The 14,326-nt window shown below is 46.8% G+C and overlaps 2 protein-coding genes across 2 annotated transcripts in view; one reads left to right on the top strand and one right to left on the bottom strand.

Annotated features, from left to right (window-relative positions):
- Positions 1-1,209, bottom strand: part of LOC115619018 (small conductance calcium-activated potassium channel protein 2-like) — an 85,900-nt gene extending 84,691 nt beyond the window's left edge. Inside the window, exons 1-2 of the mRNA XM_030511033.1 lie at positions 1,132-1,209; positions 609-704 (exon numbers count right to left, since the gene is read on the bottom strand). Coding sequence (XP_030366893.1) covers positions 609-704; positions 1,132-1,209 — 174 coding nt within the window. The remainder of the gene's footprint in view (positions 1-608; positions 705-1,131) is intronic.
- Positions 1,210-2,683: 1,474 nt separating this feature from the next.
- LOC115619017 (small conductance calcium-activated potassium channel protein 2-like) lies at positions 2,684-12,129 on the top strand. Its single transcript, XM_030511032.1, is given in 4 exon segments — positions 2,684-3,679; positions 4,266-4,366; positions 11,707-11,993; positions 11,996-12,129. Coding segments are annotated over 4 exon segments (1,518 nt in total).
- Positions 12,130-14,326: the final 2,197 nt, after the last annotated feature.

The following is a 14,326-nucleotide window of genomic DNA, read 5'->3' as shown; positions in this document are numbered from 1 at the left end:
TGTGGGAAAGGAGTCTGTTTATTTACTGGAATCATGGTGAGTTTTTCAAAATTTATTCACTGGATATGAGATCAAGTTTGTTGGAATTAATCCCTAAACTCATGGTAATAATAACTGTGCAAACACTCTTTTTAAATATTCTTCTAGTGTATGCTAATATCTGAAACAGCACAGTGAGGATTACATACCTAGAAATTACTGATACCCCTTTCCTAATAATTTGCCCTGCTATCCAGAGAAAATGCACAGCATGACATTCAGTCAGTGGGACATAAAAGACCGTTGCCCTACATCTGCTATGGAAAACAGCAGGTATGTCATAGAGAAAGTGTGCTATAATCTCAGAACTAAGTGATCCTACTAGCATAATCACAGGTAACATTCCCTAAGAGGCAATGCTTCCTAGCACAAATGTGTCCATGTAGCCTATCTTATTTCTTTCCAGGTATGAAATGCATTCACTGAATTTCAGAAAGCACTAAGTGATTATTTTTGTTTTCTGAATTTGTGGTAAGTACTTGGCACTTCCCACAATAAAGTCTTTAGAAAAACTGATTCTGCAACCACAGATATGTAAACACTCAGCAATTCATAAAGTGAAACATTACCTGAATTTCCCTTGCATGGTATACTATAACGAGCCCAAGCAGGATAATAGTGGAGAAACTAATAAGGCATTTTAGAGCGAGGGAATACAGAGAGTCCTGCAACAGAAAGACACCACCGTCCGTCAGAGACCCACACGGACGGGACCCTTCCCGCCCCACTGGGCTCCTCCCCAGCCCCACTGCGAGCAGCGGACTGGGAGGGGAGGGAGGGTCGCCTCGCCTTACGGGATCGGGGGATGCCTCATGGTGGGACCGGGGGAGGGGAGACACATCGCCTCATGGTTGCGGAACCGCGGCGGGGGGGGTGTGCATCTCGTCTCAGGGCGGAGGACCGGTGGGCCCCACACGGCGGTGCCGGGGGATCAGGGCAGCTCTCCTCAGGGCGAGGGACGCCTCACAGCAGGGCCGGGCGAGGGCCGAACAGTCCTGCCGCGCTGGGCTCTTAAGAGAAACGAAGTGATGCTGGGGTCGGACGGCAGCCGCCTTTCCGCGAGTACGGCGGCGCGGGGCGGCTAGACCGCACGGATTCGAACGGCTGACAGGAGAGTGCAGCTGCCTCGCCCACGGGCCGAGGCGGGCACGGAGCCCGCGGCAGGGGCATGGGGTGTGGGTGGGGTGTGGGTCCTTCTTATGTTGAGGATGCCAGAACTGTACACAACACTCCAAGCGAGGTCTTACGAGAGCAGAGTAGAGGGGTAGGATCGCCTCCTTTGACCTGCTGGTCACGCTTCTTTTGACGCAGCCCAGGATAAGGTTGGCTTTCTGGGCTGCGAGCGCACACTGCCAGCTCATGTTAAGTTTCTCATCAACCAACACCCCCAAGTCCTTCTCCGCAGGGCTGCTCTCAATCTCTTCTCTGCCCAACCTATAGATGTGCCTGGGATTGCCCTGACCCAGGTGTAGGACCTTGCACTTGGCTTGGTTGAACTTTATGAGGTTGGCATTGGCCCACCTCTCAAGGGACACCACTCATTACTGTTTTCCAACTGGCCCTTGAGCCAATGACCACAACTCTTTGTGTGTGGCCATCCATCCAATTCTTTAACCACTGAGTGGTCCATCTATCAAATTGATGTCTCTCCAATTTAGAGACAAGGATGTTGTTCCTGTAACCCCCATCCCCTCTTTGATGCTTGGGGGGACATGTAGAAAAATTGGGAGTGAGGAAACCTAATGAAGTTCAACAACGGCAAGCGTAGTGTACTGCATCTGGGGAGGAAGAACCCCAAGTACCATTACATGTTGGGGGCTGACCTACTAGAGAGCAGTTCAACTGAGAAGGACCTGGGAGTATTGGTGGATGATAGGTTGACAATGAGCCAGCAGTGTGCCCTTGCAGCCTGGACACCTGGCCCAAACTCCAAATCACCTTGTATTGCATCCTCAGGTGATGACCAAAATCCCTTTGAAACTTCCAGTGACTATATTTTTCCTTTTTAGTTCAGAAAAAGAATGACCTTTATTATAGGTCTGAAAAATATGAGAAATTACTTTATGCAACCAAATGACAAAGGATGGCCCCCGCGCAGTTAGTTCTCACTGTCACCTCGGGCCCTGAGGGCCCTGGAAAGCAGTGAGCTGTGTCCCGGGCTCTTGGCTCTCACGAATTTCAGAAAAGAGATCTCCTGTGACCTCTCTTATGGCCTGTGGGCACGGCCCGAGGCAGCAGCCAGGCCCCGAGGACCGTCTCCTCTCTAGGGCCGCGGCAAGGGCCTCGGAGCGAGGGCGCTGATGTTTTTGCACGTCTCCGCGAAGCGGCGGGGCATCGCTGGACAGCTCCGGAGGGCAGCACAGTGCCCGTGTTCTGGAGACGGCGCAGACGTGTGCGGCGGCGTTGGGGCCGGAAAGCCCCGCCGCGGCGGCCCTTTCCTCGCAGAGGGCGATCCCGGAAGCGAGCTCAGCGAATGCTCTCCCCGCCCACCTCGGGACCCCCCAGGTTTCCGTGGCGTAGGGCACGCCGGCGGCAGGGCTGGGGGCAAGGGTAACCTTTACTTGCGGGCGTGGCGGGAGACGGTGGCAGGGCGGATCGGGGGTCTCTCCACTACCTTACAGCGCAGCCGATCTCCCTCGACGAGATGGTCCTTGTTTTGGTCTGCCTGACCAATCGGACGCAGAGTCTGGATTCTACGGAAGCCAGGATGGGCCCTTCGTGGCGGCAACAGGACTCCCCCCTGCCGACCATAACGCATTGCGGAGGGTGTACCACCTGGTCCTCCTGCGGCTTTAACGCCTCTGACATGGAAACACCATTACAGTTCCAGACGGGCTTCTGCTCCGAACAGCAGCACGGCCAGGACAAGCGGAGTCTTCTCCAGCAGCCACAGCAGCAGCAGGAGAGCCCATGCCTCCAGTGCAACAACTGCACCTACTTTGGGTCCGCTGCGACAGCAGAGGGGGATAACGTGCCCTCGCTGCTCCCTACTTCTTTGCCCTTCTCGGGTGCCTTCAGGACTCACTCCTCTCCGCTTTCTATTTCCGCCTCCTCCCGGCAGGACAGCCAGTTGAACGTCAGTGAGCTCACCCCCTCCAGCCATGCCGGCTCGTCCAGGCAGCTCCACCAGTACCACCAGTGCCATAGCCTGCAGCATCAGCAAGCAGCCAGTCCTAGCAGCAGTGTCAGCAGCGGCAGCACTCACCATCGCCACTATCAGCAGCGTCGGGAGAGCAATCCCTTCGCCGAAATAGCCATGAGCAGCTGCAGGTACAATGGCGGCATCATGCGGCCGCTCAGCAACCCGAACTCATCCCGCAGGAACCTGCACGAGCTTGACTTCGAGTCTCAGCCGCTCCAGCCGCCGCTCGCCAGCCCTATAGCCGCTGCCCCTGAGATCGTGGTCTCCAAGCCCGAGGAGCACAACTCCAACAACCTGGCGCTCTACGGCCCCGGCGGCACGAGCAACGGCGGGGCCAAGTCCAGCAAGAAGAACCAGAACATCGGCTACAAGCTGGGGCACCGCCGGGCGCTCTTCGAGAAGCGCAAGCGCCTCAGCGACTACGCGCTCATCTTCGGCATGTTCGGCATCGTAGTCATGGTGATCGAGACAGAGCTATCCTGGGGCGCCTACACGAAGGTACCTGCTACACCGTCGGACCGCCTTCCTCTAGCTCTCGGCGCCGTCGACGCAGCCCGACCCACACCCCACCCACACCCCGTGCCCCTGCCGCGGGCTCCGTGCCCGCCTCGGCCCGCGGGCGAGGCAGCTGCACTCTCCTGTCAGCCGTTCGAATCCGTACGGTCTAGCCGCCCCGCGCCGCCGTACTCGCGGAAAGGCGGCTGCCGTCCGACCCCAGCATCACTTCGTTTCTCTTAAGAGCCCAGCGCGGCAGGACTGTTCGGCCCTCGCCCGGCCCTGCTGTGAGGCGTCCCTCGCCCTGAGGAGAGCTGCCCTGATCCCCCGGCACCGCCGTGTGGGGCCCACCGGTCCTCCGCCCTGAGACGAGATGCACACCCCCCCCGCCGCGGTTCCGCAACCATGAGGCGATGTGTCTCCCCTCCCCCGGTCCCACCATGAGGCATCCCCCGATCCCGTAAGGCGAGGCGACCCTCCCTCCCCTCCCAGTCCGCTGCTCGCAGTGGGGCTGGGGAGGAGCCCAGTGGGGCGGGAAGGGTCCCGTCCGTGTGGGTCTCTGACGGACGGTGGTGTCTTTCTGTTGCAGGACTCTCTGTATTCCCTCGCTCTAAAATGCCTTATTAGTTTCTCCACTATTATCCTGCTTGGGCTCGTTATAGTATACCATGCAAGGGAAATTCAGGTAATGTTTCACTTTATGAATTGCTGAGTGTTTACATATCTGTGGTTGCAGAATCAGTTTTTCTAAAGACTTTATTGTGGGAAGTGCCAAGTACTTACCACAAATTCAGAAAACAAAAATAATCACTTAGTGCTTTCTGAAATTCAGTGAATGCATTTCATACCTGGAAAGAAATAAGATAGGCTACATGGACACATTTGTGCTAGGAAGCATTGCCTCTTAGGGAATGTTACCTGTGATTATGCTAGTAGGATCACTTAGTTCTGAGATTATAGCACACTTTCTCTATGACATACCTGCTGTTTTCCATAGCAGATGTAGGGCAACGGTCTTTTATGTCCCACTGACTGAATGTCATGCTGTGCATTTTCTCTGGATAGCAGGGCAAATTATTAGGAAAGGGGTATCAGTAATTTCTAGGTATGTAATCCTCACTGTGCTGTTTCAGATATTAGCATACACTAGAAGAATATTTAAAAAGAGTGTTTGCACAGTTATTATTACCATGAGTTTAGGGATTAATTCCAACAAACTTGATCTCATATCCAGTGAATAAATTTTGAAAAACTCACCATGATTCCAGTAAATAAACAGACTCCTTTCCCACAGTATGTATTAGGTACCATGTCACCATATCCAATGGATATAAATGTTATTGAAATCAACCACATTGCTCCAAGGAACTTGCTTGTAACATTCTGCTGATCAAGGTACCTGAAAAAAAAAAAAAAAAAAAGGAAAACAATTTTTTTACAATGAAAAGATCCATTAAATTTTTGTGCTGTCCGAAAGAAATCTCACTAACCGGTGTGTGGTGGATTGACCTAGGCTAACAGCCAAATACCCACCCAGCCTCTCAGATCTCTCTGCTCAGCAAGATGGGGGAGGGGCACAACAAAAAACTTAGCAGGGCTAATTATTAGGAAAGGGATATCAATAATTTCTAGGTATGTAATCCTCACTGTGCTGTTTCAGATACTAGCAGGAGTCAGGGTCAAAGGGAGAACAGCGATGGGGGACAGTACTGTGGGGATCTGTTACAGACCGCCTGATCAAGAGGACTCTGTGGATGAAGCCCTCTATGGAGAGATAGGGGCAGCCTCACACTCGCAGGCCCTTGTCCTCACGGGGGACTTCAACCATCCTGATATCTGTTGGAGGGATGGTATGGCCAGGCACAAGCAATCCAGGATGCTCCTCGATTGTGTGGAAGACAACTTCCTCTTGCAAGTAATAGAGGAGCTGACAAGGAGAGGTGCCATGCTTGATCTCATGCTCACAAAAAGGGAGGGGCTGGTTGGAAATGTGACGCTCCAGGGAAGCCTTGGCTGTAGCGATCATGAGATGGTAGAGTTCGAGATCCTCAGGACAGTGAGAAGGGCATGCAGCAAGCTCACTGCCCTGGACTTCAAGAGAGCAGACTTTGGCCTCTTCAGGAACCTGCTTAGTAAGGTTCCATGGGTTAAAGCCCTAGAGGGCAGGGGGGCCCAAGACTGCTGGCTGATATTCAAGGATCACTTGCTCCAAGCTGAGGAGTGTTGCGTCCCGACTAGAAGGAAATGCAGCAGGAGGGCCAGGAGACCTCCATGGATGGATAAGGAGCTGCTGAGGAAAATTAGAGGGGAAAAAAGAAGCTTATAAAAGATGGAAGCGAGGACAGGCAGCCTGGGAAGAATACAGGGATATTGCCTGGGAAGCGAGGGACCAGGTCAGGAAAGCTAAGGCCCAGTTAGAATTAAATCTGGCAAGGGATGTGAAAGATAACAGGAAAGGCTTCTATAGGTATGTTGCTAACAAAAGACAGAATAGGGACAATGTGGGCCCTCTCAGGAAGCTATCGGGAGAACTGGCTACCCTGGATTTGGAGAAGGCTGAGGTTCTCAATGACTTCTTTGCCTCAGAGTTCACTGGCAAATGCTCTGACCACACCACCCAAGTCTTGGAAGGCAGATGCAGGGACTATGAGAATGGAGACCTTAGGCCCACTGTAGGAGAGGATCAGGTTCAAGACCATCTTAAGAACCTGAATGTGCACAAGTCCATGGGACCTGATGAAATCCATCCGCAGGTTCTGAAGGAGCTGGCGAATGAAGTTGCTAAGCCACTGTCCATCATATTTGAAAAATCATGGCAGTCAGGTGAAGTTCCCGACGACTGGAAAAAGTTAAATATAACCCCCATTTTCAAGAAGGGGAAGGTGGAAGACCCAGGGAACTACAGATGAGTCAGTCTCACCTCTGTGCCTGGCAGAATCTTGGAGCAGATACTCCTGGAAAGCACATGAAAAAGAACAAGGTGGTTGGTGACAGCCAACATGGCTTCACTAAGGGCAAATCCTGCCTGACCAATTTGGTGGCCTTCTATGATGGGGCTACAGAACTGATGGATAGGGGCAGAGCAGTTGATGTCATCTACAAAGACAGCATTTAACAAGGTCCCACACGACATCCTTGTCTCTAAATTGGAGAGACATACATTTGATAGATGGACCACTCAGTGGATAAAGAACTGGCTCGATGGCCGCACACAAAGAGTTATGGTAAACGGCTCAGTCCTATTGGAGACCAGTAATGAGTGGTGTCCCTCAGGGGTCAGTGTTGGGACCAATCTTGTTCAACATCTTTGTCAGCGACATGGAAAGTGGGATTGAGTGTGCACTCCGCAAGTTTGCCGACAACACCAAGTTGTGTGGACCGGTTAATACGCTGGAGGGAAGGGATGCCATCCAGAGGGACCTGGACACGCTTGGGAGGTGGGCCAATGCCAACCTCATGAAGTTCAACCAAGCCAAGTGCAAGGTCCTACACCTGGGTCGGGGCAATCCCAGGCACATCTATAGGTTGGGCAGAGAAGAGATTGAGAGCAGCCCTGCGGAGAAGGACTTGGGGGTGTTGGTTGATGAGAATCTTAACATGAGCTGGCAGTGTGCGCTCGCAGCCCAGAAAGCCAACCTTATCCTGGGCTGCATCAAAAGAAGCGTGACCAGCAGGTCAAAGGAGGCGATCCTACCCCTCTACTCTGCTCTCGTAAGACCTCGCTTGGAGTGTTGTGTACAGTTCTGGCATCCTCAACATAAGAAGGACATGGAGCTGTTGGAGCAAGTCCAGAGGAGGGCCACGAGGATGATCAGGTGGCTGGAGCACCTCCCGTATGAAGACAGACTGAGGAAGTTGGGGCTGTTCAGCCTGGAGAAGCGAAGGCTGCATGGAGACCTCATAGTGGCCTTCCAGTATCTGAAGGGGGCCTATAAGGATGCTGGGGAGGGACTCTTCATTAGGGACTGTAGTGGTAGGACAAGGGGTAACGGGTTCAAACTTAAACAGGGGAAGCTTAGATTAGATATAAGGAAGATGTTCTTTACTGTGAGGGTGGTGAGGCACTGGAATGGGTTGCCCAAGGAAGTTGTGAATGCTCCATCCCTGGCGGTGTTCAAGGCTAGGTCGGACAGAGCTTCGGTGACATGGTTTAATGTGACGTGTCCCTGCCCATGGCAGGGGGTTGGAACTAGATGATCTTAAGGCCCTTTCCAACCCAAACCAGTCTGTGATTCTGTGATTCTGTGATATGTACTAGGCCTGGCTAGGATACGGTTAATTTTCTTCAAAGCAGCTCATATAGTGCTGTGTTTTGGATTTTTTATCAAAACAGTACTGCTAACACACTAATATTCCAGCTACTGCTGAACAGTGTTTGCACAGGATCAAGCCATCTCTCTTTCTCACTCTGTCCTCCTAGTGAATAGACTGGGGGAGGAAGGGTTGCGCAATAGGCTAGGAGGGAACTGGGCAGATGACCTGACCCAACCAAAGAGCTATTCCATGACATATAACGTCATGCTCAGCAATAAAAGGGAAAAGAAGGGGCTTTAGGGGGTTTGCCCTCTTTTGCTCAGGAACTGGCTGGGCATCAGTCTATCCAGAGGAGGTGGCGAGTGACAACTTTTGTGTCACTGGAGTTCTCTTCCCTCTTCTTCCACTTAGCATTCTGTCATGGTTTAAGCCCAGCTGGTAACTAAGTACCACGCAGCCACTCAATCACCTCCCCCACACCTTCCCCCTTCCCAGGAGGCATTCAGAGAAGTATTGAACTTATGTAAAACCTGCAGGTTAAAATAAAACAAAATATACTACTACTAATAATGATAATAAAAAAGGAAATAGCAAGGAGAGACAGAGATATAAAAGTAGAAGGGGAAAGGAAAGCAAAAAAAAACCAAACCCCCAACTAATAACCAGCAGCGATGCACAATACAATCGCTCACCACCCGCCAACCGATACCCAGCCCAACCCGAGCAGCGACCTGGCCCTTTGGGGTAACTCCCCCAGTTTACATACCGAGCATGAGATGCTGTGGTATGGAATACCCCTTTGGCTAGTTCGGGTCAGGTGTCCTGTCTCTACTCCCTCCCAGCTTCTTGTGCCCCTCCTCACTGGCAGAGCGTGAGTCCTTGGTCTGGGTAAGTGCTACTGAGCAACAACTAAACCATCGGTGCGTTATCAGCATTATTCTCAGACTAAAGCCAAAACACAGCACTGCACCAGCTACTAGGAAGAAAACGAAAGTAGTAGTAGGTACAACACTGTGGAAAAGATTTCATACACCATCATTTGGAAATTCGTATTTGAACACCAAGCCAAACTACTGCTGCAAGGTCTTAACCATCTTTGCTCTTACCGAAAACCAAATTGCACCTTTTTTAAATAATTCGATATTGTAATACATAAGCAAGAAATGGCAGAATGATTAAAGATAAAGCATTAGGAGAGACTAGTGACAAGTGGTGTCCCTCAGGGGTCGGTGTTGGGACCGATCCTGTTTAACATCTTTGTCGGCGACATGGACAGCGGGACTGAGTGTGCCCTCAGCAAGTTTGCTGATGACACAAAGCTATGTGATTCGGTCAATACGCTGGAGGGAAGGGATGCCATCCAGAGGGACCTTGACACACTTGAGAGGTGGGCCAGTGCCAAGTTTTTTTAAGAAGTGATTAAATATAATTTTATGAAAATTGTAAGATCAAATTTTGATGTTTAACTCAACATTCTTCTATTCTCATCTTTTGAATTGAATCAATATTTAAGGTATCATTTTGCTTGAATTGCCTTTCTGCATATAGTATTCACATTGAAATCTGTGAAGACAGTAGGTAAAAAGGGAGGACAAAAGACTGTTGCTTTTCCAGCATATTCTGCAACTTTAAAAGACATTTTAAAGCACTTCTGATTTAACATCTATTTGATATGTATCTGAGAACTGAAATGGTCAGCTGTCATTCATTTATTCTTTTCTTCAGAAAACCACACAATGTTTGACGGAATTTGATATTATCTGTCTCATATTCAGTATGGTTACTATTCATCGGTATTCTGGGTGCTGTAAATACCTGGACCTCTTTATAGCTCTTTTGCCATTTGAGTGATCTGACAGCATTTACAGGCTAATCACAAGAATCAAATGCACTTGAGCCTCTATTTTGAAAGTTTTCCCCTTTGCCCCTTAATATCAAATAATACATTTGCTAAATGCAAACCAACTGTCTTTCGGTAGTAAATAGATAGATTTGCCTTCCTAACAGTATGAATTTAATTTTTATATCTAGCATACAAAGTCTTCAGAAAGACCACAGGGAAAAGAAAGTGTATGTGCTCATGTTGCATACATTGAATTCACTGAGTGTGTTTCTTTAGCTTATTTTAACACTATCTTTGGTTTTAATAGTATTGCAGTGGAGGTAATAACTATACCTAAGGTAAAGAGAAGGAACATGAAGGAACAGAAAACAGGTCCAAAAATAAAATAATTTGGGTTGCTTTTTTTTTTGTTTGCTTTTGTTTTTTTGTTTGTTTGTTTTGTTTGTTTCTAACTGTGGCTAACTTCTTTCTTTTAGTGCCAGTCCAACTACAGTAAAGTTAACTTGTTATCACTCTCTTAAACAAAGAACTAGAGCAATTTTCTGGAAGACAAACTGAATATGTTGGGAGGAAGAGGTAGAATGTGGTTTTGGATCTCTGAAGGACATATACAGAGAGTTCAGGCTCGCATTTCTAAACTTTTGAAGGATGGAAAGGGGCAAAAAGCAACGCAGATGAGGAATTGCTTGTTTGGCCCTCTAAGTGGTGTGTATCATGCTGGAAATACTTATGTTCAGAAGGACATTCTTTGTGTATTTCACCTTGCCACCCCTTAAATTACTTCTAAGTTTTTGAATAATCTAACTTTAAAAATCCTGCAAAAGTTTTTTATTTCCGATTACATATTTACTGAACAGCCTTGTCTAGATTCAGACAGGATGTGGTGTGAAGGTCTTCTGTTACTTTTTTGAAAAGTTACCTTGCATATCCCTACTCTCTGCTACTGACAAATATTGTTCAATTAAGTAATTAATAAATCTTTGGGAACAACATTTACTAAACAGCGTGAAGTGTTTTATTACTTTTATTCCTGGGTGGTAAACTGAAGGCAAAGGCTTTGATTCTGCAAGGACATACATACATGTGCATTTAATTTTCAGCTGCTAATAGACCCCACCTGGCTGCCTAGGCTACTCTGGTGTTTGCCGGCCTCTGCTTTTTCTCTTTTTTCTTTTTCTTTTTCTTTTTTCTTTTTCTTTTTCTTTTTCTTTTTCTTTTTCTTTTTCTTTTTCTTTTTCTTTTTCTTAAGATGTGACTACAGTTCATTTAGACATTGTCAACCTAGCTTTAAAACAGCTAGTTCAGGTATTGCTAGTAGCTGAGGTACAGTTAAACTGATTTTTCACTATGGTCTATCTTTTAGAGTCTTTATGTAATTTCTTGGATGGTTTTACAGCCTGTGATGGTCTATATTGGTACCTGAAGTTTGAAGAAAGCTTGAATAGTTCTACTGAAGTGTTAATATCTCTGGTCTGAAGCACTGATGTGCTCTAAAGAAGTCTTAATGTTGTAGTGCAGAAAGTATTTTCAATTTGTAATTTAGATTTCCATCCTGAAAAAAACCTTTCTTAATTTTTTCTTAATTCTATGAACTTTGAATAAGCAATTGATTTTGAAGGAATGAGGTTTAAATTGGCAGAGTTTTATCAAAAGTGAAAAACAAAAATATGAAAAGATCTTATTAAATAATATGTCGAAATTCAGTTTCATATACAGTTTTTAAAATAGTGCACAGAAACATTAATTTTGGCTTAACCAAAATTGAATTCACTTAGTAGTGACTTAGTAATGTCATTTGCTGAAATGGCATCTTTCTTTTGGGTTTATTGGTCATTAGCAGCTCTGAAAACAATGGTATTATTATTTTAAAATGGAATTATAACAAAGTTTGTTAATGGCATACTAAAGTTAACCTTATATTTTATCATTTCAGTTATTCATGGGTGGACAATGGAGCAGATGACTGGAGAATAGCCATGACTTATGAGCGTATTTTCTTTATCTGCTTGGAAATACTTGTATGTGCTATACATCCCATACCTGGGAACTATACATTCACATGGACAGCCCGGCTTGCCTTTTCTTATGCTCCATCCACAACAACAGCTGATGTGGATATTATTTTATCTATACCAATGTTCTTAAGGCTGTATCTTATTGCCAGAGTTATGCTTTTGCATAGCAAACTTTTCACTGATGCATCATCTAGAAGCATTGGAGCGTTAATAAGATAAACTTCAATACCCGTTTTGTTATGAAGACTTTAATGACAATATGTCCAGGAACTGTACTGTTGGTTTTTAGTATCTCATTATGGATAATTGCTGCATGGACTGTCCGAGCTTGTGAAAGGTAAGGTTGTTCTGGTTGGTTGGTTGGTTGGTTGGTTGGTTCTGTCTGTCTTGCTTTGCTGCTTTGGTTTTGTATTTGAAGGACCTAAATATTTAATGGAATGGAGCTTCCTGGTCTTTGATATGTTGAGTGCTGGTTGGATTTCACTCTGTCACAGATTGTCAGGAATGCTTTGCCTTTTAATCTGAAGGATTTATGTAGAGAAATTTGTGCCACAACGCTTATTGTAGTATTGCAAGTCAATTTCAGTGTTTTCATTTAACTTTGCTAAAACACAGTGGGATACCATAAAATGTCTTTTAACAACAGTTACAGTTGTTGATATTCTGTGTTGATAACAGCTTTCATTTATTGTGTTTGTGAGTTAAATTTATCGAGAGTGATATAGATAAAATAGGTATGGAAAATTCCAGTGGAAAATGTGTTTCTTTGGGGTTGTTTTTTTTTTTTCCAATTAGACTTTTATTGTCCCGTTTCTTCTTTGGTTTTTTTTTTTAAGTCAAAAAATGTTGTTGGGGAGTTGGCAAGATCAAGAAAGGGCAATGTACTGGTTTTGACTGGGACAGAGTTACTTCAGAGGAGCTCGTATGGTGCTGTGTTTTGGATTTGTGACCGAAATAGTGTTGATAGCACACGATGTTTTAGCTATTGCTGAGCAGTGCTTACACAGCATCAAGACCGCCTCTGTTTCTCACTCTGCCCACCCCAGCGAGTAGGCTGGGGGTGCACAAGAAGTTGGGAGGTGACACAGCCAGGACAGCTGACCCCAACTGACCGAAGGGATATTCCATACTATATGACATTGTGATCAGCAATAAAAGCTGTGGGGAAGAAGGAGGAAGGGGGGAAGTTTGGAGATTTGGCATTTGTCCTTCCCAAGTAACCATTACATGTGATGAAGCCCTGCTTTCCTGGAAAAGTAAGATGGGAAGTAGTAAACAAATTCCTTATTTTGCTTTGCTTGTACGTACATCTTTTGCTTTCCCTACTGAACTGTCTTTATCTTAACCCATGAATTTTCTCACTTTTACCCTTCTGATTCTCTTCCCTCTCCCATTGGGAGGGACTGAGTGAGTGGGCTGTTGTGGGGCTTAGCTGCCTACCAGCGTTAACCCACAACAGAGAAAGGTGGGGGGGGGAGAGAGAAAACAAAGGGGAAATAGATAAATAGGGGGTGAGAAAGAGATGGTGAGAGATTTTTAAAGAGAGAGAAAGAAAGAGAGCAAAAGAGAGACAAAGAAGGAGAAAGGAAATGTTAGAAAAAGACAGAGAAAGAAACAGAAGGGGGAAGAATGAGGAAAAAGAGGGAGAGGAAAAGAGGAACGGGGAGAAAGAAGACTGGAAAAGAGAGCTACTAAAAGAAAGATGGGGGGAGAGAGATGAGGAGAGAGAAGGACAGAGAGGGAGGGTAAGATTGGAAGAGAGCAAGAGAAAGGGAGGGAGAAACAGTGAGAAGGGGGGGAGGGGAGAGGGAGAGCAGGACAGGGGACAGGCAAACCGAGAGAGACAGCAGAAGCGTGAGGGAGAGAGGAAGCGTGAGAAAGAGCACAAGAGACCAAAGTGAGTTGAAGTGGGGGAGATATAGATGCAGAGCAAGTGAGAGAGGGAAAGTGGGGTGCAAGTGCAAGAGACAGAGAGAGAAAGAAGGCAAGAGAGGAAAAGAGAGAGCTCGACGAAGAGAAAGCAAGAAACCATGTGAGTGCTAGAGCAAAAAAAATAGAGGAAGGGAGCAAGAAAGTGATTAAGGGAGAGACAGTGAGATTGAGGGAGGGAGCAAGAGAGAGACAGAGACAGCAAAGGCGAGAATGTGAGTGCGAGACCGAGAGTGAATGAAAAGGCGAGATAGAGGAAAAAGCTAGAGAGAGAGATAGGGTAGAGGAAGTGAGAAACAGACATGTTGTTTTTCCTCTTCCTTTCCCTGTTTGCCCACTTTGGGAACTGTTTTAGGGGAGTTATTTGTGACAGCTAGCTAATATAAATCAGCAGTTAAAATGCAAGCTGACTGTTGGGGTCAGGTTACTTTTGGAAGTTATTCATTGCATTACTTCTCAGTTTGTTATGGCGAAAAATAGCTTATCTTATAAACTGAATGTAGATATTATCTTGACATTGCTGCTTGTGTTGTTAATATTGCCAGAATTGTGGAATGCGGTTTGTTACAGTAGGTGCTCAGTGTCAATGTTGTTCAATTATGTTATGGC

Source organism: Strigops habroptila, chromosome W (assembly GCF_004027225.2).
Source record: "Strigops habroptila isolate Jane chromosome W, bStrHab1.2.pri, whole genome shotgun sequence".
Classification (NCBI taxonomy): domain Eukaryota; kingdom Metazoa; phylum Chordata; class Aves; order Psittaciformes; family Psittacidae; genus Strigops; species Strigops habroptila.
This window is presented reverse-complemented; position numbering and strand designations above follow the sequence as displayed.